We start from the raw sequence: 26,580 nt of genomic DNA, 5'->3' as shown, positions 1-26,580 counted from the left end.
TTTGGCATCTTCGTCCTGGGCAGTAGATGACCTTGTCCTGGCACTGGCTGCTAGTTTATTTTTACTGTGGGTAAAAAAAAAACACATAATGGTTTCCTCCTGATCAGCTCAGTGACAGATTCATTCCCTGTATTGATCACTCTGCTGAACAACCTCACCTGTTATAGTTATTTCGAGTCTTCTAAGTAAGAATTTTTAAGTTTCTAGCACCTATGATTTAAAACCTTTAAGGTGTAGAAAGAAACCCTTTTAGGTATACATAAACCGGCTTCCAGGCCCCTCATTGCTTACTGTGGTTCCTTATGGTGATTCCTTATGGTGGTCCTTATGGTGGTCACTACATCACAACCGGACAGAAAAGTAACCAGTGAAACAAACCACTGAGCTCAGCCAGGGATGTGGAATCAAACCCTTCCATTTGGAATTCATGTCAGATTCTGCAGGATCTTTTTCTGATGAATTTGGTGTACTGCTGCAGAGATTGGTGGTGTATACAGTAGTATTCTTTGAAGGGAGTCCTTTATTGGACAGTTTTATTTTAGTGGCAAAACTTTTCAGGTCCTTTAGAATATATAAATTAATAATGCTGGTAACGTGCAACTACCTGTGTATATCTTCAAACCCATAGCTGTGTGCCTGAAGTTGGCCCTGGATCCTGGGGGGCCTCAGATTCTGTCCAAGGTGGCACAAAGCCCCACCTTTGCTGGTGCGAAATCCCACCCCTGCTGTTTACCAGCCCAATACCAAGGGGTCAGCAGAGGCTCTGTCATTGAATAGTTAAATCGCGGGGCAGCTTACTGTAGATTTGATGAAAAGTTAGGACTTTGTAGACAACCTTGGCTTGGGATCCAGCAATGCTACTGTGTACTTTACCAGTATCCCTAGGTAACTCATATACTGTATTCTTCACAACACTAAAACCAGAGAGGTTAATTTTAATGACTACACATGCAAGGGTGAGTACAAAAACGAATGTGCAAAGTAATAGATTTCAGAAAACTGTAGCCACGTCAGAGAAAAATAAATGTCTTCTACAGGCTATTGCTGTTGGTCTCTGCCACATTAAAGCTATTTGCTTAGTGTTATTATATCATATAATATTCTTGTTCTGGCAAACTAGTTATCACTTTAGACCTTAGATGATGTGGCCCTGGGTTGGATCCCTTTCATTTGCATGGGGTTTGCATGGTGTCCCTGTGTTTTTGATTTTATTTCTTGGATTTACTTTCCTCCGATAATCGTAATACATGCAAGAATGTTAATTGGCATCCACCTAAACTGGACAAATTGCATGTGTCTGACTTTGGCAGGTTCATTAGGATGTAAGCTCCTTTGGAGCGAAGTAATTATGTGTGTGATTGTATGTATCAGCAGCAGAAGAATTAACTAAATATATTCACAATATATGCATGTTTGCAGGTTTGTAACAGCACTTTACTATTTCACGTCCAGTGCCCCATCCTTTCATATAGTCCAGCATCAGTAATTAAAAAAAAAAAAAAAAAATCTAAATATACACACACATTTCTTTTAAAACCTAATGAACCCGATTGAGTAGAGAACACTTAAAGATTTCAAAGCCATTCCATAGGAACGTTTTTGGAGTACTTGAATACATTAGAGAACAGTAAAGGCTCAAGGTTGTGAAAGGAGGTCCAACCATGAATACAGTACCTTAGCCGTTCTCCCGTCTCCTGCTGGTGGGAGCCTCGGGTCCACAAAAAGAGTTCATCAAGTATTCACTTAAGATAGTAGAGATAGTCAGATAATGAATAGATTTTGGTATGACAAACCTCACACAAAGCTGTACAAATGTGGATTAGAATAATGTAATTTTATGTGAATAAAAAAGATGGACCAACTTATTTAGTATCTTGCATTATTATTTACTTAGGCTTATAATTACCTTGGGCTTCAATACTCAGTTTTAACCTTGCCCCCCACCCAAAAGTATCCCAAGCTTCCTCCACACTCACTCGGCAATTTATCTGAAATGTTCTAGATAAATACCTTTTTCTGAGTTCCTCAGTCCGGTCATGTGAAATCATGGATCTGTTTTATTCGCCAACAGGTGGGTTCTGAATGCTGTAGAGCACGGGTCTCCAAACTAAGGCCTGTGGGCAAAATCCACCTGCTGCAAGATTTTATGCAGCCCTTTTTTACGTAATTGTCCCTTTTTTCCTTTGTTTTATTCTGTGCATTTTTTGTGTTTTCTTTGCAAAGCTCTTTGAAAAGCTATCTTTAGGCACTATATAAAATAAAAGTTTATTATTATTATTCTGATATAAGAGGGGACTCTGGTGGGAACACTGATGTAAGGAAGGACCCTGGTGGTGACCATGATGTAGAGGAAGGTGACTCTGAGGAGGACCCTGATGCAAGTAGGGACTCTGATGATAGAAGGACTCTGTTAGGGTTAATTTGATGTGACTCTGATAAAAGGGGCTCTAATGGGGACTCTTGTGTAATGGGGATGTCAATGTAAGGTGGACTTTAATGGGGGCTTTGATATAAGGGTACTGTGGTGGGGACAATATCATGCTGATTACAGAAACGCTCCAAGTAAAAATCATTCATTTTAATTTGACGTAGTGCCGGCTCCTGAAGAGAATATGTTTTGAAATTTAAGTTACACCTAAACTGCAGTTTAGTTTGGGTATAATTGTTCCAAATTTTGACCTCAGCATCAGTCTGACTGGACTATAGGGTTTTCATCCTGGCCATAGGGGGCACTGTCTCTTCTGGCAGGTATGGAACCACAGTCTGGTTGGGTGCTTTAGGGTTACCTTCTCTCGGAGCCAGCCCAGTGGGAGTGTCACTCTTGCTGTGCTTTCTGGGAGAGGATCCTTAAGATGCGGATGTCACATGGTTCGGGGGTTCCGGTCCAGAAATATGTTCTGACTCCATGGTCCTGGTTCTCCTGACCAGCCCCCAGGAAGGCTATGGCCTGGGGTGCAGATCCCACCTGACTTTGTGTCTCGGGGCTGGCTAGCCCGAGGCAAGGAAACTAAAGAAAGGTGGTCTGGTGCCATCTCCGGTCGTGGAGAGGCCCAGCAACTTCGTAGCTATCCAGGAGAGGACTCTTCAGAAGGCCAAGGTTGGCTTCTTAGCAAGAGCCTGGTGAGGCTGAGGGACCTACAATCTCGTGGGTATCACCGAACCGGCTGAAAGATACTGGTACCACACGAATGTTCTGCAAATTCTAGTTTACTACATGTTCTACAACAACGTCTGTGGCAGAGACTTGTTCCTTAGTTAAGCACCTTGTTGGCCGCTAGGCCGTGTGAGAGAGGGACTATGCAACTTGAGTGAACATCCAGTTGTGAATGGCTATTCTCTGGATTTAGTAAAAGGAAGCAAGTCCTTGATTATTGACTTTGACACTAAGAGTACCTGAACTTTCCTCATAACCCTCTGATCCTATTTTAAGAGACTGTTCGTTAACTACGTTTTTGCAAATAAAAATCCCTTTATGCAGATATGTCCTCAGTCTCTAAAGTTTCTGGGCCATCTACCACGGGAAACCCCTAGACGCAAATTGAGGTAAAGAAGGTAACGGTAATCCCAACCAAACCAGCAGCTCCTACGGGGGTTAGTGCTACATGGCGGAATGCACAGTGGGCACAGGTATGAGGTTTTCCCTTCAGGGGATCAGGAAGAAAAACTGCAGAGGAAACAATGGAGTGGTTCATTTTACTTTCATGCTACCTCTAATGGAGTCTCCTGAAAGCTCGATTTCTTCATTGGGTTCCTTAAAACCTTCTCAGCCTTTGCATGCATTTCCTGCACATGCATTAATAGAACAGGTTATTTTTGCTGAATGGGATCACCCGGATAAGCATTTTCTCCCTCCTAAGAGATTTCAGTTTTCTATGCCTTGGAGGAGAAATTCTCCAAAAAATTAAAGTACCAGCAGTTGACGCTGCAATTTCCAGTGTGAATAAAGGCCTAACTTGTCCTGTAGACATTGCACAAATGCTTACAGATCCAACAGATAAAAAGTTGGAATCCCTGTTAAAATTGACTTTTTCCTTGTCAGGTTCCGTTACTCAGCCTGCAGTCACTGCAATAGGCGTCTGTCAATCCCTAAAGGACCAATTTAAACAGGCCCTTAGAGAGGTTCCTGCACAACAAGCTTGGGAATTGGCTGAACTACCAAAAGCATTATGCTTTGCCCTAGATGCCATTAAAGATTCTATTCACCAGGTGTCCAGCCTTATGCTTATACTTGTGCCTAGGCATAGAATCATGTGGTTAAAAATTTGGTCAGCTGAAGCAGCATGTAAAACCCCCCTAAAATGGGTTCCTTTTTCATGGGGAACGACTATTTGGAGAAGACTTGGACAAATATATCCAAACAACTTCTATGTTGGAAAAGTACTCTTTTGCCAGTCAAATGAAAGTATAAACAGCCTTCATTTAAACATTGACTCTTTCCCCTGTGCCGGGGCTTCCGCCTTTAGGCAGTGGCGACGGCCTCTGCCGTCAGACTCTAGAGGATGACCTCCGGGTCAGACCCAGGCTCAAAAGAAGTCCTGGGGTCGGAAACCTGAAAAGCAGAATCCTAAAGCCTCATCATGAAGAGGCAACCCCCCTCACCAAGGTATGGGGAAGACTTCTGCAGTTTTCAGAAGTCTGGAAAGAGGAAATTCAGGACAGATTGGTCATCTCCACGGTAACGCTGGGGTACAAGCTGGAATTTTGGGACTTTCCACTGTCTCGTTTCCTGAGGTCGAGCATTCCCAAAGATCCAGAGAAAAAACAATCTCTTCTTCAGGCACTAGACCAATTAATTTCTCACGGGGTGATCATACAGATCCCTGCAAAAGAGCAAGGGCAAAACCAAATGGAGATGTTAGACCCATTCTAGATCTAAAAAATCTAAATCCGTTCCTGAAGATCTGGATGGTCAGGTCAAAAGGCGATCCCTCCATTCGCCTTTGCATGAGGTTGCTAGGAAAAATGGGGGCTTCATTCGAAGCGATTCCCTATGCCCAGTTCCTTTCAAGACTATTGCAAAACAGTATCCCGTCTACTCGCAACAAAACAGTTCAAGCTTTAGTGTCCCAAAGCCTCAGTTGGTGGTTACTAACCCAGAATCTGCTGAAAGGAAAATCCTTCAGACCAGTTATCTGTAAAGTGGCAACGACAGATGCCAGCCTTTCAGGATGGGGAGCAGTGCTAGAAAAGACAACTGTCCAGGGACAGTGGTCAAGAGCCAAAAGAACGTTGCCTATCAATATCATAGAGATTTGGACAGTGCGTCTGGCTCTGAAGGCCTGGACTTTCAGGTTACATGATTGTCCTGTCAGGATCCAATCCAACAATGCCACAGCTGTAGCCTATATCAATCACTATGGGGCACTAAGAGTATCTCTGCACAGAGAGAGGTGAACCATATTCTAACTTGGGCAGAAAGGAATGTTCTGTGCCCATTGGCAGTCTTCATTCCGGGAGTAGAGAATTGGCAGGTGGAGTACTTGAGCCGCCAGCAGTTATTCATAGGGGAATGGTCTCTTCACTCCAACATTTTTCGGGCTGTTTGCCAAAGACGGGGGAGCCTGGACGTAGATCTTCTAGCGTCCAGATTCAACATGAAGTTAGGTAAATTTGTGTCCAGGACAAGGGATCCACTCGCATGCGGAACAGATGCGTTGGTAACCCCATTCTATCAGTTCACACTGATCTATGCATTTCCCCTATTCAATTGCTGCCTCAACTTCTTTGCAGGATCAAGCTGGAAAGAAAGCTGGTAATTCTGGTAGCACCAGCATGGCCCAGAAGGTCATAATATGCAGAAATTGTAAAGATGGCAGTGGAGGGTCCATGGCCCCTCCCACTATGGCCAGATCTGCTCTCACAGGGACCGATATTCCATCCTACCTTATGGTCTCTAGATTTAATGGCTTGGCGATTGAAACCCACGTGGGCTTTCCGGGTCAGTTATCTCTACCCTGATTAATGCAAGAAAGCCAGCTTCCAGAACTATATATTATAGGGTCTTGAGGGCTTATGTTTCCTGGTGTGAATCCAAGGGTTGGCAACCCCGGAGATATGTCATAGGCAGAATTCTTGCCTTCCTACAATTAGGGGTAGAGATTAAGTTGGCTTTGAGTACTATTAAAGGCCAAGTCTCAGCTTTATCTGTCTTATTTGAAAGACCGCTTGCTACATATTCTTTAGTCAGGGGTTTTATGCAAGGGGTGAAGAGGCTTAATCCGCCAGTCAAACCTCCTTTGAACCCTTGGGACTTGAACTTAGTTTTGTCTGTGTTACAAAAAATTGGATTTTTATATACAGCTTACCTGTAAAATCCTTTTCTTGAGAGTACATCATGGGACACAGGAGCTCCATTACATAGTGGGTTATATAGGCACCTCTGGTGATTGGACACTGGTTGACCCTAATTAAAGAGAATTCCTCACCTATATAACCCCTCCCATCTGGGAGGCACCTCAGTTTTGTAGCAAAGCAATAAGAAACCACGTAAAACCCAAGAGGGGCGGGAGCCCTGTGTCCCGTGATGTACTCTCAAGAAAAGGATTTTACAGGTAACCTGTATATAAAAATCCCATTTTCTTGATCATACATCACGGGACACAGGAGCTTCATTACATAGTGGGATGTCCCATAGCAATGCTCAGGTTGAGGGGAGGGAGACACAGATCATAAATATAGACCGCCAGGGACCTGAGGACCTAAACTGCAGCCTGCAGTACACTGCGCCCGAAGGCGATATCCTCTTCCCCTCTGACATCCACCTGATAGAATCTGGTGAATGTGTGGACTGATGACCAAGTCGCAGCCTTACAGATCTGAGCCAGGGAGGCCTGGTGATGCACTGCCCAAGAAGCACTGACAGCCCTAGTAGAGTGCGCTTTCACCTGAAAGGGAGGAATCTTCCCCTTTAAGCTATAGGCCTGAGAAATAACCTGTCTGATCCACCTTGAGAGAGTGGGCTTTGACGCTGCTTGACCCCTTCTAGGGCCTTCTGGCAGAATAAATAGTCAGTTTTTCTTATCTGAGCAGTTGCTTGAAGATAAAGACTGATTGCTCTAACCACATCTAAAGTGTGTAAAGACTCTTCCTCTATGGACTGAGGGTTCGGAAAAAAGGATGGTAGGATTATATCCTGATTCAGATGGAAACCCGAAACCACCTTAGGTAGAAAGGACCCGTTGGGACGCATAACCACCCGGTCCTTATGGATAATTAAATACGGCTCTTTACTGGAAAGAGCTGCCAATTCTGATACTCTTCTAGCCATGGATATGGCTACTAAGAAGACCAGCTTTTTAGTCAAGAGAGCTAAAGAAGCCAGCTGTAAAGGTTCAAATGGTTGGCCCTGTAAGGCCGAGAGAACCAAATTCAGATCCCATGGGCATACCGGAGGTTTAACTGGCGGTTTTATCCGCATAGCCCCCTGGATAAAAGCCCGTACTAGGGAATGTGATGCAAGAGGCTTTTGAAAAAATACAGACGGGGCCGAAATCTGCACCTTGATAGTGCTTATGGCCAAATTCATTTCTAGGCCTGACTGGAGAAAGGCCAAGATTCTGTTAATGACATACTTTCTAGGATGCCACCTCCTGAGTTCACACCAGGAAACATATATGTCCTCCAGATCTTGTAATAGATACGCCTGGAGGCCGGCTTTCTGGCATTGACCAGAGTAGAAAGGACTGGCCCCGAAAGGCCACGTTCTCTCAGAATGTGGGTCTCAGAAGCCAGACCGTCAAATTCAGACTGCGTAAAGCAGGATGGTAGATTGGACCCTGTGAGAGCAGATCTGGCCGGAGAGGGAGGGTCCATGGCCTGCCCACTGCCAACTTTATGATTTCTGCAAACCATGGTCGCCTGGGCCAAGCTGAGGCCACCAAAAGGACCGACTTCGACTCCCTCTTGACCCTTCCCAGGAACCGCGATAGCAGCGGGCTCGGGGGGAAGGCATAGATCAGATTGTACTGATCCCAGGGAACCGTCAGAGCATCTGACCCCTGGGCAAGCGCATCTCTTGTCCTTGACACAAACTTGTCCAGTTTCCTGTTGAATCTGGACGCAAACAGATCCACGTCTGGAGTGCCCCACTTGTGACATATGTTCTGAAACACGTCGGGGTGCAGGGCCCATTCTCCTGGGCATAACTGCTGGCGGCTGAGAAAATCCGCCTGCCAATTCTCCACTCCTGGGATGAAGACTGCAGAAAGGCACGGAACATGCTCTTCTGCTCAGACAAGTCTGCGATTCACCTCCTTTTGGGCCACCAGACTTCTGGTACCGCCCTGGTGATTGATGTAAGCCACTGCGGTGGCATTGTCGGACTGAATCCGAACCGGGAAACCTCGCAGTCTGTAAGACCACTCTATGAGTGCCATGTAAACTGCCCGAATCTCCAAGATATTTATGGGCAGCAGACTTTCGGTCGCAGACCATTTCCCCTGCGAGCACGTTCCCTCCAATACGGCTCCCCAGCCTGTCAGGCTGGCATCCGTTGTAACAATCTTCCATGAGAGGGGAAGAAAAGTTTTGCCTTTCAGCAAATTCCTGGTTTGTAACCACCAGACAAGACCTTTGCGTGTCCCGGGGGATAAACGCATAGGAAGATCCAGGGATTGGGGCTTCCTGTTCCAAACCGCAAGGATGCATCTTTGCAGAGGCCTTGAGTGGAACTGGGCGAATGGGACGGCCTCGAATGAGGTGACCATCTTTCCCAATAGTCTCATGCACAACCGAATGGAGGAAGATCTTCTGCCCAGAATCAGACGCACCAGATCTCCAATGGCCAAGGCCTTTAGCCTTGGAAGAAACACTCTGCCCTGAGCGGTGTCGATAATCAAACCCAGGTAATCCAACCTGGTGGTCGGTTGTAGGGACGACTTTTCTAGGTTTATAATCCAACCTAGGCGCTCTAGATGTTCTAGCGTCCTGGTGACGCTGTGACTTAGGCACGCTGCAGTTCTCTCTACGAGAAGCAAGTCGTCTAGGTAAGCCCTGACGGCTATGCCCTGAACTCAAGATTGCTAAGAGAGGGTCCAGAATCTTCGTGAAGACTCGAGGGGCCGTAGCCAGCCCGAACGGCAAGGCCACAAATTGAAAATGGCGCCGCTCTACCGCGAACCTTAGAAACTTCTGGTGTGCGGGAAATATTGGCACATGGAGATATGCGTCTTTGATATCTATTGATGCCATGAATTCTCCCCCTTGCAGGGAGGAGACCACAGTGCGCATTGACTGCATCCGGAAGGTCTGGATGTGTAAAAACCGGTTTAGGTCTCTCAGATCCAGGATAGGTCTGACACTTCCGTTTGGCTTTGGAACGGTGAAGAGATTTGAATAAAAACCTGAACCCTGATCTCTCGGGCTCACTTCTACTATCACACCCTGGGATAGTAACTGATCTAAGGCCAGGAATAGCGGTTTCTGCTTTACTGGATCCCTGGGGATCCTTGACCTTAGGAAACGAGAAGGTGGAATCTCCTGAAACTCTAGCCTGTAGCCCAGAGATACTGAAGAGATCACCCACTTGTCTTGAATCTCTTCCCGCCAGGCGCCTGCAAACTGCAGGAGCCTTCCCCCCACTCTGCCGAGCGGGGGCGCCCCTTCACAAGGAGGTTTTGGGGGTCTGCTTGGCAGGCTTTCGCCCCCAAGTCTTTTTCTGTCCCTGGGCCCGGCCTTGAGGCTTTCTAGCAGAGGAGGGCTGAGAAGGCCGTCGCCACTGTTTAGAGCTTGATGCTTCGGGAGAGAGAGCACGCCTAAATGAAGGACGTTTGCTCTTTTTGACTGGAAGGAGAGTAGACTTACCTCCTGAAATATTTTGGACGAATTTATCTAATTCTTCCCCAAACAAACGCTCCCCCTTAAACGGGAACCCAGTCAAATGCTTTTTGCATGACAGCTCAGCAGCCCAATTCTTTAGCCATAGGGCCCTTCGCATGTGAACCAACATGAGGGACAAATGTGATGCTTGTTGGACAGAATCCAAAATCGCATCGATTATGAAACACAAGATGTGAGGCATCTCTGCATAATTCTCTACTTCCTCACTGGGAAGGAGTCCAAACATCTGTTTAACCTGTTCCTTGAGGAACTGACACAACCCCACGGCTGCGACTGTAGGCTGCACCACAGCGCCAGCCATGGAAAAGGAGGCTTTTAATAAGGTTTCCAGCCTTTTGTCAGTTGGATCCTTAAATACCTGCGCATTATCCAAAGGACAAGTTAGGTTTTTATTCACACAAGAAACAGCCGCATCGACAGATGGGACCCCCCACTTCTTGGTGAAAATTTCCTCCACAGGATAATGCATAGAAAACCTTTTGGGAGGAGTAAACAGTTTATCGGGATGTCCCCAATCCTCATACATCAATTTATCCATTAAAGGATGAATTGGGAAAGAACAAGCAGTCTGTGGGGCTTCCCTGACTCCCAGGGAAGAGACAGAGGATGTAGCGACTTCAGCAGCAGGCATTCTGAATGTGGTACGCACCAATTCAGTATAATACTGCACCTGCTTTCTGAGTGCCTGGGAGGAGGGGACTATCTCCTCTTCCTCTGACTCATCCGACTGCTCATGATCCCTATCCAAAGATAGGGATCCCTCCTCATTTTCAGAACAACTATCTGAGAGAGGGATTTCAGCAGAGGGAGGGGATCTACCCCTTTTCCTGCTATCTTTTAGGGAAGCAGAAATAAAATTCATGATCCTCCCTTCAAAACCCCCCAATGTAGCCCTAAGGGAGTCCTCAGTGACATAAACCGGGGCTGCAACATTAGGAGAGGCTGCAAAACCCGAAAGGGGCACGACTCGTCTTGAGAGGCTGGCTCCAATCTTGCAGAGGGGGATGGTAATTTACAGGCACTTTTGGAACCCCTGGACCTAGGCGGTGACTTGCCAGTGCTCTTATTACCTCCCCCTGAGACCCTCTTACGAGGAGACATAGTACTAAGCTACAAAGCAGAGGTACTAGTACAAATGCGATCACTGTTGCGCTTAAAGTCTCACAATAAATCAATATATGCTTAAACTGCACAACCTGATGCTGAGTAGGTGTCTTAAAGTTTGCCTGGATCCAATCCCCATGGATGCTTACAGCCCACAGCTCCTGTGTCTCCAGTTAGTCCCCTGACGCTCTGGGCTTTTTAAAACTGCCGCCTGGCGCCTACGCAGTACAGCGCCGTGCACACTAACGTGCACGGCTCGCAACCACACCCCCCCTCCTCCATTAGGCCGGGAGCGCGCCCGGCGCGCGTGCACGAGGACCGCGGAATCCGGGGGGGGGGGGGAGAACCCAAAGGGAGCAACGTGGGACCCCTGACCTGCGTGGGACCCCTTTTTACTTTTAACTGTGGCAGGAACTGTAAAGGAGACGTGAGTAGCTGGAGAACCAGACTTTCACTGAGCGTGTTTGTATTGAAAGGCATGTAAGTATGCATCAAGCTGCTCTTACTCCCTCTAGTGGTGGAAACCAGGTAAGACATACAACTACTCACAATGAAGAAATCCATTCATATATTTAAATATACAGGATGACTTCCCTTACCTGTCCCCGCCGCAGGAATTGCTGATATCAGACCAATTCCAGCCTTCACCCATCACGGCGGGTATTGTTGGCCAACCTTCAGGTATATCTGGGGCTCTTACGAAATGATCCTCCCACCTGGGCCATGTAGAAAGCTCTGCCAGAAACTTACGGGCGCTCTGAGTAAACAGTACCCCAAGTCTGGTTTTCCCAGAGCCCAGTCTTCCAATGGAGAGGACTTACAGGCAAAACCTCGTTTCTTCGGCAGACGAGGCCCGGGTACCATACCATCTTGGGAGTCAAATATCGGCCCGAGGTATGGATCCGGTTTGTTGTAGCCCTTCGGCCCTCGCAGGGACCTGCATAGAGCTAAGTTTTACGTGACCATCGACCAGACACTGGCGAAAAAAACTGAGGTGCCTCCCAGATGGGAGGGGTTATATAGGGGAGGAATTCTCTTTAATTAGGGTCAACCAGTGTCCAATCACCAGAGGTGCCTATATAACCCACTATGTAATGGAGCTCCTGTGTCCCGTGATGTATGATCAAGAAACAGCCATTTTAACCGATACAACATATTCCCTTAGTCCTTCTAACAAGTAAGTTGGTATTTTTAGGTTGCTATATCCTCAGTAAGGAGGGTTTTGGAATTAGCTGCTCTTTCTTGTAAAGAGCCATATTTGATTATTCATGAGGACAGAGTGGTGTTACGCCCTCGTCCATACTTTTTGCCAAAAGTGGTTTCAGGTTTTCACCTGAACCAAGATATTGTCCTGCCATTGTTTTTTCCAAAGCCATGCTCAAGTCTGGGGGTACCCTGCGGGTTGTGTCTCCCTCCCCTCAGATAGCATTGCTATGGGACGTCCTATTAAGTTATTTCTTAAGGCTCTGTGTCCCATGATGTACGATAAAGAAATCCTTTTCTTGGAGTACATCATGGGACACAGAGGTCCCTCCCCTCTTATTGGGGTTTAAGTATAAAGAAAAACTAAGGTACTCCTGATAAGAAGAGAGTTTATATAGGGAGTGAACTTCCTGGATTGGGTATACCAGTGTCCATCACCTGAAGGTGCCTATATACCCATTTAAGTTATTACTTAAGGCTCTGTGTCCCGTGATGTACTCTAAGAAAAGGATTTTACAGGTAAGCTGTAATAAAATTCCTATTATTCCACATACAGCTGACACTAATGATGAGGCACTATTCCTCCCACTGACACCAGTAGTGGGGCACTTTTTCTCCCACGGATACCAACAATAGGGCACTATTCTTTCCACTAAAACCAATGACAGGGCATTTCTACTGCCACTGGCGAGTGTGGCTCTCTAAAGTCGGAAGGACAGTAAACTGTCCCTTTTGTGTAGAAAATTTAGAGACCCCTGCAGTAGGACATTGCTGACATATTGCAAGAGTATATATGTATGGTCTATCATTTTGAATGTATAAAGCAGGGGTCACCAAACTTTTTAAACAAAGGGCCAGTTTACTATCCTTCAGGCTTCAGGGAGGCCGGACTGTGGCCAGTGCGAGTAGAAAATGTCCTGGCATAAGTGTGAGTAAACACTGCCCTGTTATTGGTTCTAACAGGAGGAATAGTTCTCCATCAATAGTGTCAGTGGGAGGAATGATGCCCAATTCCTCTTCATAGTGGGAAGAACCATGCCCCATAGAGGTATCAGTGGGAGGAATAGTGCGCCATTGATGGCATCAGTGTGAGAAATGGTGCCTCATCATTGATGTCAGTTGAAGGAATAGTGTCCCAAGGGCCGGATAGAAGCAAGCAAAAGGCCACCTCTGGCCCCCGGGCCGCAGTTTGGAGACCACTTGTATAGAGTAAGCACACCACATAGCCAAACTGCTTAGGAATAAGTTTGTATTGGGTATATACATACAACTATACAACAGGTACAGATAACCAAGTATGTCGTATAACATCAAGCATAATACAACAAAGATAATCACTCCACTGTTGAATCATAGCAAAATAAAACATCCATGTATATGGGTGCAATGGGATGCACTTAAAACGTATAAGAGCTGATGTTCATAAATACATACAGGCAGTGGCGTCGCTAGGGGGTGGCTTTTGGGGCTATAGCCCTGAATCTGGGGCCCATAGCCCTGAGTCTCTGCAAGGGTCCCCAAGGGGAGGGAAGCTCTCTGGGGACTACGATGTAAGTGGGGGGCTCTTTGTAAACCCTGATGCAAGGGGGAGGCTCTCAGAGGACCCTGTTTTTAAGGGGTGGCTCTCTGGGAACCCTGATTTAAGGGGGGACTCTCTGGAGATCCTGATGTAAGGTGGGGGCTCTCTGGGGACCCTGATGTAAGTGGGGGTCTCTCTGGGGATACACACACGTATATTACTGTATATACATGTGTATGCCCACCCAAGCGTATGACTTTATTTACTACGCTGCTATGGGCTTAAGCCCCAGATCTTTTGTAAACCTAGCAATGCCCCTGCATACAGGAATTCAGTACTCACATAGAGTAATGAAATGGAAAGCTGAGCCAGACCCTGGTGAAAAGAGGAGGAACGAAAAACCAACATTTTTGGGATATAAATTGCTACAAAATAGTTTTATGGCATTTTTCTAAATTTTTTTTTTTTTTTTTTTTACTAGTAATGGTGACGATCTGCAATTTTTATCAGGACTGCGACATTATGGCGGACACTTTTGACACATTTTCTCGGACCATTGGCATTTATACAGCGATCAGTGCTATAAAAATGCACTGATTACTGGCAGGGAAGGGGTAAACACTAGGGGGTGATCAAGGGGTTGTGTTCCCTAGTGTGTGTTCTAACTGAAGGGGGGGAGGGGACTGTGTAGGGGAGATGACAGATTGCTGTTCATACTGTGTATGAACAGATGATCTGTCTCTTCTCCCCTCAGAGAACCAGAAACTGTGTTTACACACACAGATCCCAGTTCTCAGTGTGTCAGCAGCGATTGCGGGAGCCCGACGGTGATCGTGACCACATGCGCCCCTAGTGGCCACAGGGTGAAGCGACATAGCATAACGTTGTTTCGCCCAGCTGTGCCATTCTGCCGCAATAAAACTTCGGCGGCTGGTCAGCAAGTGGTTAAAGAATCCCAAAACCTACAAATATGCTAATTTTCAGTTTAGTTTTGAATAGAGTGGAGAGGGGTTAGAACACCTGTCAGTCTTTTATTGCTGTCTGTGCCCCTGTTAGGGAGATTCATCCTCTTTCTCTGTCTGTTTACCGTTATTCCTGAAAGCAAAAGAATCTCACATGTTGTCACCAGAACAGGAATAAAGGGGAACTCTTCCAATAGTAACACTAATTCTGGTGACAACCAGGGGTTTCTTCACTTTGGAGGGATTTTCTCTCACTTCCTATGGGACAGGAAGTGAAGGAAAATCTTCCCACTGGGACACAGATGGTAATAAGAAAAAAACTGATAGGGGTTATAACCCGCCATTAGTCTATCCAAAATAAAAAGAAACAAAGTTTTGCCTTTTAGTTCTACCTTAACTGTCTGCATCCTGCTTACTTCTAACAAATCTATGCATAAAAACTGGCATTCTTGCTTTGTGTGTATTGCAATTCATGTACATAAATGTGGGGTATGCCTGTATACTGTACAATATGTTCAACCAACCATGGAAGTTGAGCTGCATATCACCAAAATGTCAGCCTCTACAATAAAATAGGTGATTCCTTTAGTTTTGTTTCTATGAAAATATCTCGGGGTGCCTCCTCCTTACTGGTTAAATATAAATGTAAAAACATCTACATTTTTTTTTTTATGTAGGGTTAATGCGACTCGAGATTAAAAAAAAATAAAATAAAAAAAAAGACTGGTTGAAAGTTTCTTAGGTAACCAACAAGAAAATAAACAGCAGGGATAAAATCAGTACAAAGTGAATGCGTTTGCCGCCGCATTAAAGTCTTTGAAAATAAATGGTGTTTAAATAACTCCTAACAAGCTGCAGCGCCTGTTCCGCTGGGATGTTTATGGGGCTTTAGCTCAGGAAAGTGACAAGTGTGCCGAGCTCCTAAATCAAAGGTTCCTCGCTTTATCCTCACATGTCCCTGAGAGACGACTCTTTATAAGTAAACTTAATTGGAAGCCGAGTTTGGTGTTGGCTTTTTTCTGTTTATTACCGAATCTTTGTTCTGAGCCGAAATTGCTTTTGGAGTAAAGGGGGCAACTAATAAGGAGGCAAACCATGTAATGACGTTGATGTAAGCCAAGGGCATGGGTCCAAATCTGAGAACATTGACCATGATGTAGTTTAGGTATATTTCAGGGTAATCGGGTTCATGACTAAAACCTCATTGATATCTCCAACCAGCATTGTGTTTGTTTTTTGTGTGTTTCAAATCTAGTTTCTGTTCCTCCTCTTGCCCCCAGCTACATCACTAACCTTGTCTCCTAATATCAACCAAGCCATTCTCTTTACTCCTCCCAAGACCTCCTGCTCTCTAACTCCCTTGTCTCCTCCTCCCATGCTCACCTCCAGGACTTACTAAGAGCCTCTCCCATCCTCTGGAACTCCCTACCCCAATCTGTCCAACTAACACCAGCGCTTCTCTTCCTTTTAGGCTATCCTTGAAAACCCATCTGTCTAGGGAAGCCAATTCTGCCTTCACCCAATACCTAAACTTTTGTAACGGTGTTACTTTTTTGTATCACTTAACCCTCCCTTTTAGATTGTAAGCTCTAAAACGCAAGGTCCACTGATTGCACAGCACTGAAAACTCAACCAGCATTATCAGCCAATACCTGCTGCCTATCCCTATCCCACTCCAAATGCATATGTAGATTTATTTCCCAGAAAACGGTGCGGCTACATTGACTGTCAATAGTCTGCCAAAGCAGTGATAGTAGAGAGAGGTCTGTTCTGGGGCACCCCAACATCAATAAGGGCTGAGTTTCCAGCAGCTGCCCCTGTAGGAACATTACTAGCCTCACAAGCCGTAATCAAATAGTTTTTTTGAATAGGTAAAAGGTAAAAAGAAAAAAAAACCTCTGGGAAATGCCCTAGAGCATCCCTTCTCAACCAGGGTTCCATGGAACTCTAGGGATCCTCCAGAGGTTACTATTGCTTCCTTGGTTAATGAGTAGTTTATTCCTCTCCGATATGTAACCACTGACACCACTGATATTTTTAGTAATTTGTAAGGGGGACATTCCACCCACTGGTGACAAATTTAAAGCCCAACTCTGGGCAGAAAAAGTTTTCCCTTGCAGCTGGGCTGTGCCCTTACTGCAAGGATGAACTGCTTATTTTGTCCAGGAGAGAGGAGAAAGCTGTATACTCACTGGATCCTCTGCTCCACTGACAAACATCGCAATCCAGTGGTGGCCTCTTCCTTATGCCCTTAGGGGCAGAGCAGGTCTATGGGCTTGATGACTTGAGGAACAATCAGCTGCACAAGCCCGCCAGACCCCAAGAAGGGGGCTGGGAGGGTGGGAAAAAACTGCAGGGATCAGTTCTCCTATACCCTAGGCAGAAAACGAGCAGTTGACCTTTGCAATGCAGGCACAGCTCCATTGCAAGAGCAAACGCTTTTCGCCCAGAGTTGGATTTTGAGGAGCAATCTTCCCACTGACCATCACACTAACGTACCATGAGCTGTTGATGTAGCAATTATTAGCTGAGGTTCCCTGAGACCTGGAATTTTTTTTTTGTAGGGATTCCACCATGTGAAAAAGTTTGAGAAAGTCTCTCTCGAGGTAGAGGGGATCTAGTAAGGTGGTAAATATGAACAATGCCTGGACATACACTTTTAAAAGCAACTTGTCATAAGAAATAGATGATCTCATTCTGAAAACCTTAGTTACCTGGCGGTGATATTTCTGCGCTGGTTTCAGTACTTTCTGGGTCACTGACACCCAATGAAGGAAGTCAGAGAAAAAACAGCAGTCCTTATTTGCATACTTGTTCTGGGAAAGTGACTCAAATTATTGAAGCAAGAAATTCAGGCAACTAGCATTTCCAGGTGAGGCACCACCGGCATGGCAAGCTTGATTTACTAAAACTGCAGAGTGCTTAATCTGGTGCAGCTGTGCACAGTATCCAATCAGCTTCTAACTTTAATTTGTTCAATTAAAGTGTTTGTAACCCTAAAAGAAAAAGAGATCCTGCTACTTTAAAGCATGTTAATCCACGTAGTACTTGTGCAGTGTTATTTTTCCTTTTCTAAGCTGTAAAAAAAACCTGATTGTCCTGACCACAGTAATCATGGCTGCTGTTCCCTGATTACCGTGGTCAGTTTATGTGCCTCCGCCATCCCACTGCTCTCCCCACTCCCCCTCACTCCCTGCTTGTTGGTTCCTGTGTGTGAGCCGTCCCTCTCTCCCCACCGCTGTTTTCCGAATGTCAGTAAAGTAACTGCTCACAATTACCGCCAATCCCTCTGTTAGGACACAATGTACTACACAGTGTCTTTGTTTTTTTTAAATTCTCCTTTAAAATGCCTTATTCCACCTCGCCGATCTGTGCTCACGTGACCACCTGGCAGACATCAGAGGGGGATCTCAGCCCCTCCCTCTGCAGTGCATAGATCGGAGAAGGAGAGCGTTGGGTGGTGACCGCAGATAGGCGAGGTTAAAAAGGGTATTCAGCAGAAGAATAAAAAAAAAAAAAAGCAAAGACACTGTGTAGTATATTTTGTCAATTGCACGTTCGTTGCGTACGGCGGGACTACGTTGAGGCTAGTAGCAAATAGCTTTGGTCTCGTAATTTAATCTGAGCATGCGTGGCACTTTGTCTGTCGGAATTCTCTACAAACGATAGGAAAAAGTCAGATCGGATTTTGTTGTCGGAAAATTTTAGTTCCAGCTCTCAAACTTTTTCCATCAGGATTTCCGACGGAAAAAGTCCAATAGAGCCCACACACGATCAGATTTTCCGACAACATAATCAGAGCTGACCTTTTCCATCGGAAAAGCCGATCGTGTGTACAGGGCATAAGAAAGCACTGTGACAACTAGCAACCAATAAGAAACATGATTTTGTTACTGTTAAGCCTCGTACACATGATTGGATTTTCCAATGGGAAATGTGTGATGACAGGCTGTTGGCGGAAAATCCGACCGTGTGTACGCTCCATCGGACAATTGTCAGATTTTCCGTGGACAAATGTTGGCTGGCAGGCTTTCAAATTTTCCAAGGACAAATGTCTGTCGTCGGATTTTCCGAGCGTGTACACAAGTCTGTTGGACAAAAGTACACGCATCCTTGGAAGCAAAGATGAGCCAGAAGCGCCGGTCTTGTAAACTAGCATTTGTAATGGAGAATTAACATTTGTGATGTGGAAAATTATAAAATCTCGAAATGCAGCGCACATTTCTCTTCTTTAATGGGATAATAATGAAGCTACTTTGCTGGTAATAATGGAGTTCTGCCAAACTTATTTAAAAAGGCTTTTTTTCTAGTGATATCAAAAATATTATTATTGTGTTTTTTTTATTTTTTTGGCCAAGTTACCAAAACACCATTATCCCGTAGTTTTTTTATATTAAAAGATACAACTATCCGCTGTACGCAAAGAACGTCTCCTCGTTCCGAACGATCGGATTTGCCGACAGCTTTGTCTGACCGCGTGTATGCAAGACAAGTTTGGCACAAAATCCGTCAGAAAAAATCAGATGGATTTTGTTGTTGGAATGTCCGATCGTGTGTACGCGGCATTACTGTATGTGTTAGAATAATTAACAAGGCTCATAATGTTCTAAATAAAGGTTCCTTTGTCCCTGTAGTCTGAACTGTGAATTACTGGAAGTTGGTGACTTTTTTTTTTTTTTTCATGCACTCCCTAATATCCATTCGTTTAGTGCGGGCGGGCGTGGGCATATTTGTTAAAGCATTTTCCTCTTCCAGCAATTTAAGATCTTGTGTGAACTAAACACTTACTACAATTCAAAGGGAACTGAATGAACTGAATATTTCCTGTTAATGTTTTTAGCTCTTCACATCTGATAGCATGCCGGCCTTATAGAACTTTATCAGAATCTTCCGTGTTGCAGCTGCAGAGGAGAAGAAAAGGCACAATATAAAAAAAAAAAAAAGTGAGATTTATTCTCATAACCCAACTGCTTCAGGGATTGTGCGGTTTTCCTATTTCATTGCAAAGGAGTAAATTGTCTTTGCTGCTAGATGTTTTAGTTATTGAGCTACCATCCAGTTCTTATGATTACTGGCTTATTAAATGATATTCAAACCCAAGAGCAGAAATTATTGTTGTTGTTATACAGGATTTATATAGCGCCACCAGTTTACGCCGCACTTTACAATATAAAAGGGAGACAATACAGTTATGATACAATAAAATACAAGAGGATTAGGAGGGCCCTGCTCAGAAGAGCTTACAATCTAATAGGGTGGGGCAGGTGGTACAAAAGGTTGTAACTGTGGGGAATAAGCTGATGGAAGTGGTAAAAGATTAGTTGGAGACATGATAGGCTTTCCTGAAGAGATGAGTTTTCAGGGATAACCTAAAGGTAGGGGATTTAGTTAGGGGATAGTCAGAGAGGTTGAGGCAGTGAGTTCCAGAGGATGGGAGAGGCTCTGGAGAAATCCTGGAGATGAGCATGAGAGAAATGTAGTATACTCAAGCTTATTAGTTCCTGGATAAATCGGTTGCATTATTTTTTATTTTTCATGCTAAGAACATTTTCAGTGTGTACAGAAAATAACTGATCTTCTCAGAAATGCAATGTCCTTATCTCTTGATGTGAGCTGGACTGCAACACAAACAATGTTATCCTCCTCCTGGGAACTAGTATTCCCCCATCTACGATGTAATGTAGATGAAGAGAGGTAGTGCTTGAAGAGAGATGGAGAGATGTGCTTGAAGTCCAGCCTGGGTGACCCAACTATGGCTCCTAGACATGTGCAATTAGTTTCGTTCCAAATTCATTTTTCGATTAAATTAGACAAATCCGTTAATTTTGAAATATTAAAAAAATTTGCGAAAACACAAATTTTTCTCAAAATTCAGAAATTAGAAATTAGAAAATCCGAAAATAGGAATGAAAATCCGATAATTCAAAAACCCTAAAATTCAAAAATCCAAAATAACTAATAACTATTCAATTATAGGTATTGGAATTTCCTTTCAAATTTGGCTGTTAGTGAATATAACGAATACAAATTTATCCAAAGTTACGAATTATCCAAAATGATGAATGCCGCATCTAAACGAATGGAACATAATGAATTAATAATAATAATACACTTTTATATTATTTGTTACGTTCCATTTGTTTAGATGCGGCATTTGTTATTTTGGATAATTCAGAACTTCGGATAAATTCGTGTTCGTTATGTTCACTAACAGCCAAATTTGAAAGGAAATTCCAATACTTATAATTTTATAGTTATTAGTTATTTCGGATTTTTGTTCTTTCAAATATTCAGATTCTCATTCTTCTTTTCAGATTTCCCAATTTCGTTCTTAATGAGTGACCCTAAAAAACAAACGCATAAAACAAAAACAACCAATTTTTTTGGCAGTGCACATGTCTAATGGCTCCCTCTGCGGATACAGTGGAGTGAGTTAACGTTGTCATACTAGTCTAGGGAGTGTTATTTACAGGATTACCAGGTGAAAAAAAAGCAAATAAGCCTGGAAAAAAAAACAAGTTCTATGAACTAGTAAACTGCAATATACAGTACATATATTACATTTTGTTTTCAGGGTTGGATACACTTTAATTTATTTTATCATTTCATTTGCTTTGGTGTTATGACTTCTATAGTGCTTTCTACATGTGTGACTTTTTCAGTAGAAAATGTGTCATCCCTGCACAGCTTAAGAGGGCTGCTGGGAAAGCCATATTTGAACACAAAGGATACAGTTTACACCAGTGGCGGTGCGTTTATAAAGGGCGCAGGAGCGCCGCCCCCTCTCTCCTCCACCGCTCTAATCACCATACATAGATTCATGCATTGCATGAATGGTCGCTGCTGACACCCCCTATTCCATTTTTGGGTGCCGGGCACCTGAATTACAGCGGTGGGGGTGTTTTTTGGAAGCACCTGATTAGAGCCAGAGGCTCTAATAGGCACTCAAAAAGGTGAACAGCGGGGCGCAATGCTGTGCGTTCGCTGTTCACTCAGCTGTGTGTTAGCAAGCAAAGGAATTTGCTTTGCTAACACGGAATCCGCCTCTCAGCCAATCAGGTTGCCGGGTCTGTTACTGGTCACCTGATTGGCTGAAACGTCAGGCGCTGTGATTGGACGCCTGAAAGAGGACAGAAGAAGACATGGAGGACCTGTAGGAGACCGCCGCTGGCCCACTCCGAGAGAGGTAAGATCTGATGGGGCACACTGGGGGGCCTCTGATGGGGCACACTGGGGGGCCTCTGATGGGCACACTGGGGGCATTTGATGGGCACAGTCTCAGCGTTTGATGGGCATAGTGGCTGTGTTTGATGTGGTGTTGTTTTTTTTCAGTTTGTTTGCACCCCCCCAGCCGCCACTGGTTTAAACCTGAGTACAAGGCCTAACTATGCAACAGCTGTGGTTGTTCTATAGGTAGGCGGCTGCACTCACAGGGGTCTCAAATGTCACACATAGTGGGAAAGTCTGAACACTTGGCTGTATGTTATATATTATATGTTAATATTTGTGGCAGCTGCATCTAACAAATAAAAATGATTCAAGGTCAGTTTCTCTGCTAGAAACAATTATGCTGTAGTTTATACAATGTGACTGTTAATAACCTTTGGTTGTTGTGATAAAGATTTATAATGTTAAGGGGAGGTTTGCAGGATTGGTAATGGGGTGTTCTGTAATGCATATCTTGATTTGTATACAGTAAAATCTTGGATTGCATAATTCGTTCCGCAATTATAATCCAAAGCACTTGTATATCAAAGCAAATTTCCCCATAAGAAATAATTTAAACTCAAATGATTCGTTCCACAACCATTTATTCATAACTCCTTCGGTTTATAGTCCATATAAAAAGATTATAGCAGTGCAAGGTTATGTAACCATAAAATGTCCATCCACAAATGGAAGCCTCCACAAGGGGATTAGAAGCAAAAGCCAGCAGGAGCTACAGAGTGTAAAAGAGAAGAGAGCCACCTATTAGTATAGCAACATGTTGCTAAATGTAACCATATTGCTACACTTAGAGGCGCCTCTCTTCTCCTTTATACTTGGTCGTGACATGACGCTACTCTTACATCAAGATATTGCTTGCATATCAAGTCAAAATGTTTGAAAAAATTTTGCTTGTCTTGCAAAACGCTCTCAAACCAAGGTTTTACTGTATTTTAAAACTCAATAAACTGTACCCATTCCTCTAACCAATAGACCTAGTCTTTTGTTGGATATGGAGTCTCGTGACTACTGCAGTGCCAAGGGTCACGGGGTCTCTTCTCAAGCTTCAGGCAGACCTACTGATTGGTTTAGTTGATCACACAGCTGCTTTGGCAGTCCTCACATGATCATTGCCTAGGACAGTGATGGTGAACCTTGGCACCCCAGATGTTTTGGAACTACATTTCCCATGATTCTCATGCACTCTGCAGTGTAGTTGAGCATCATGGGAAATGTGGTTCCAAAACATCTGGGGTGCCAAGGTTCACCATCACTGGCCCAGGAGGTGTAGGTCTTCTGACCCAAGTTTTAAAGAATCTGCCGAAATATGGTGATTAGAAAAGAAAAAATGAATGCTAAACCCCTAGATACCTAAGAGAATCTCTTTGTCTTTGTCTTACAATTCTTATATTTTTTTATGTTTTATGAGATGTTCAGATTAATGATGCGTCCCTTCTCTTTCCCTTTCAGTTGTTTTTATTTCAGCTGCTGCGAGGACTCTCCTACATTCACCAAGGCCACATTTTGCACAGAGACCTGAAACCACAGAACCTGCTGATCAGCGATACAGGGGAGCTGAAGCTGGCCGACTTTGGTATAAAGATGTTTCACTTTAATTATTTTCTTTTGTATATTGTGGAGGAGGCCAGAGGGTTCTATTGATTTTTGGCTTTTCTTTAGATAATCTCTATCTTTTGTTGTTATTGGGTTTTTCTCTTGAACTCAACGGCTATCTCAAAATGAGAAAAAAAGATGTTTATGAGAAAGCTAGCCTAACATGTGCTTTTCTGCAAGGATCTTTATTATTATTATTACTGTATTTTTTTTTCTTTAAGGACAACTCCAGCCGACAGCTAGATCCACATTCATGTAGAGCTGCATCTATGGGTTCAGTAGAAGCATAATAGGAAAAACTTATCAAGCCACTTCCAGCCAAAAAACATCCATTTTATTTGAAGGCAGGTCCCTCCTAACCTTCTGGCCTTATATTTTATTGTAACTGTACCATCGTAATTCATTTTGTAAAGCACTGCGCAGACTGTTGGCGCTATAAAATCCTACGTAGTAATAATATACGGCCCCTGATAATGCAATGATTTCTCTGCTGGCTGTCATTCTTAAAGTGACAGTTTCATGTGACTTGCAGAAAGTCATACATAGCAGGGATATGCAGAATTCCTACAGGGTTTATGGTACTTTTTTCACTTAAAATAGGCACAAATATCAGAACAGGTTCAGAATGTTCCCCAAAATGTTTCGTAGACTTCTGACATCACTTCAAAAGGTTTACTTTTAATGGCATTTTGCAAAAAAAATCCCATGCATTTCAAATAGTTGCTCCTGAGCGCTGCCCCCTCTATCACCAATAATGCTCGAATCTATGGCCGCCGCTGCCACCCTCTATTCAGGTGCCCGGCCCCTTTTCGGGCACAGAGTGCTTGAATTACAGCGACGGGGTGGGGGGTTTGAAGCACCCGATTAGAGCCATAGGCTCTAATAGGTGTCAAAAAAGGTGACCTGCGAACGCCATGCTGGGCGCTTGCAGGTCACTCAGCTGTGTTAGAAAAAGCAAATTAATATTTGCTTTCCTAACACTAAACTGCCTCTCCGCCAATCAGGTACTTGGATCTGTTACCCGTCACTTGATTGCTGAAACGACAGGCGCTGTGATTGGACGCTAGGCATCCAATCATAGCAGATGATGGGAAGAGAGGATGGGAGAAGGCTTCAGGGACCCGTCCCACCGAAACAGGTACATGCACCCGGCGCGGGGGGGGAGGGGGGGGCGGGGCTGCGTTTGGGGCACAGTGGCGACAATTGATAGGCTCATTGGCTGCATTTGATGGCACAGTGACTGCAGTTGATGGGCACGGCACAGTGGCTGCGATTGATGGGCACAGTGGCTGCGATTGATGGGCACAGTGGCTGCGATTGATGGGCACAGTGGCTGCGATTGATGGGCACAGTGGCTGCGATTGATGGGCACAGTGGCTGCGATTGATGGTAGAGTGAGACTGAAATTGATGTTTTTTTTTTTTTCAGAATTTCGATTTGTTTGCGACCCCCCCCACTGTGTCACACCATATATGTATAGACCCTGTGAAGCCTGACTCCATAGTAGCTGACCCCCTAAAACCTCTTTCCACCTGTCACCCTGTCCTACCTTAACAGCAGGGCAAATCGGATGTTAGCAGTCCTCCCTCAGGAGCCACTCTAGCTCGTTCAAACTCTGTGCATGTGGAGCGTTAGCTTAGTTGCTGCTGCTATAGAGTGAGCCAAAGTGGTCCCGCAGGTGCACTGCTATCATCCGGCAACGTTAGGACAAACTAGGTCAGCTACTAAAGGTTTTTTTTTTGTTTAGTTTTTTTGGGCATGCTGTGTGCACAGCCTACATGTAAACAGGGCGAATAGGAACAACTATTTGAACAAAGGAGGAGTGGTATGTAATGTGCTGGGGATACTGAAATGCATGTCATTTTTTTGCAAAGGGCCATTAAAAGTGAACTAATATGCAATCATGGTAATGTACACTATAGACTGCTAAAGGAACAGTGTCCTCCCTAGAATTTTTTTTTTTTTTTTTTTTTTTTTTTAGCTTAATCCAAAAAAGGAATATTTGGATGAAACAAAAAGAATGCCCCACCGAAGGGGACCAACAAAAACATACAAGAAATATTACAAGGATAGCTATAGGGCAGACATCAGCAACACATGGCAGTCACACTCTATTTTTACCTTGCAAGGTAAAAAATAAGTGTGAACCTTTTACAACTAGAAAGTTGAGAGAGAAAAAATATGGACCTTGCTTTGTTTACTGGTGCGCAGTCATGTTGGAACAGGAAGGAACCATTCAAACCCTTCCCACAAATTTGGGAGCGTGAAATTGCCCAAAATCTCTTGGTATGCTGACGCCTTAAGAATTCCCTTCACTGGAACTAAGAGGCCAAGCCCAACCCCTGAAAAACAACCCCACACCATAATCCCCCCTCCACCAAATGATTTGGACCAGTGCACAAAACAAGGTCCATAAAGACATGGATGAGCGAGTTTTGGGTGGAAGAACTTGACTGGCCTGCACAGAGTCTTGACCTCAACCCGATAGAACAACTTTGGTGTGAATTAGAGCGGAGACCTTCTCGTCCACATCAGTGCCTCACCTCACAAATGCGCTTCTGGAAGAATGGTCAAACATTCCCATAGACACACTCCTAAACCTTGTGGACAGCCTTCCTAGAAGAGTTGAAGCTGTTATAGCTGCAAAGGGTGGGCCAATGCAATTTTGAACCTTATGGACTAAGACTGGGATGCCATTAAAGTTCATGTGTGTGTAAAGACAGACGTTTCAATACTTTTGACAATATAGTGTAGGTGTATATGTGTGTGTGTGTGTGTGTGTGTGTGTATATGTATATATATATATATATATATATATATATATATATATATATATATATATATATATATATATATATATATATATATATATATATTACACACATACACATATACACACATGCACACACATACACACACACACACCTGGAATCAGCTTCTTGCTGACAAAGTTGCTGGGTGCAGCATCTGGTATAAGTGAAATGAGAATTGTTTAGCACACTCCAGCTTTGAAGGTTTTGATCTTTTGTTGTCCATTATTTTTGGGAGGTACACAATAGTTGAACTGTTTTGAGGGACTTAGATTTTATATTGTATACCTTTTGTGTATTGAAAGCAGATCTAGCTTTCTAGCAG

General features: G+C 44.1%; 1 protein-coding gene across 5 annotated transcripts in view; it reads left to right on the top strand.

Moving 5' to 3' along the window:
- Positions 1 to 26,580, top strand: part of CDK14 (cyclin dependent kinase 14) — a 656,595-nt gene that overhangs the window by 294,498 nt on the left and 335,517 nt on the right. For all 5 annotated transcript variants that reach the window (XM_077490836.1, XM_077490834.1, XM_077490833.1 and 2 more), the window contains one exon: positions 23,302 to 23,425. In XM_077490836.1, coding sequence (XP_077346962.1) covers positions 23,302 to 23,425 — 124 coding nt within the window. The remainder of the gene's footprint in view (positions 1 to 23,301; positions 23,426 to 26,580) is intronic.

This window comes from Lithobates pipiens, unplaced genomic scaffold, assembly GCF_037356315.1.
Source record: "Lithobates pipiens isolate NorthernLeopardFrog02 unplaced genomic scaffold, aLitPip1_a1.2 Scaffold_19, whole genome shotgun sequence".
Classification (NCBI taxonomy): domain Eukaryota; kingdom Metazoa; phylum Chordata; class Amphibia; order Anura; family Ranidae; genus Lithobates; species Lithobates pipiens.
The sequence above is the reverse complement of the archived record's forward strand: the minus strand, read 5'-3'. Positions and strand labels throughout refer to the sequence as shown.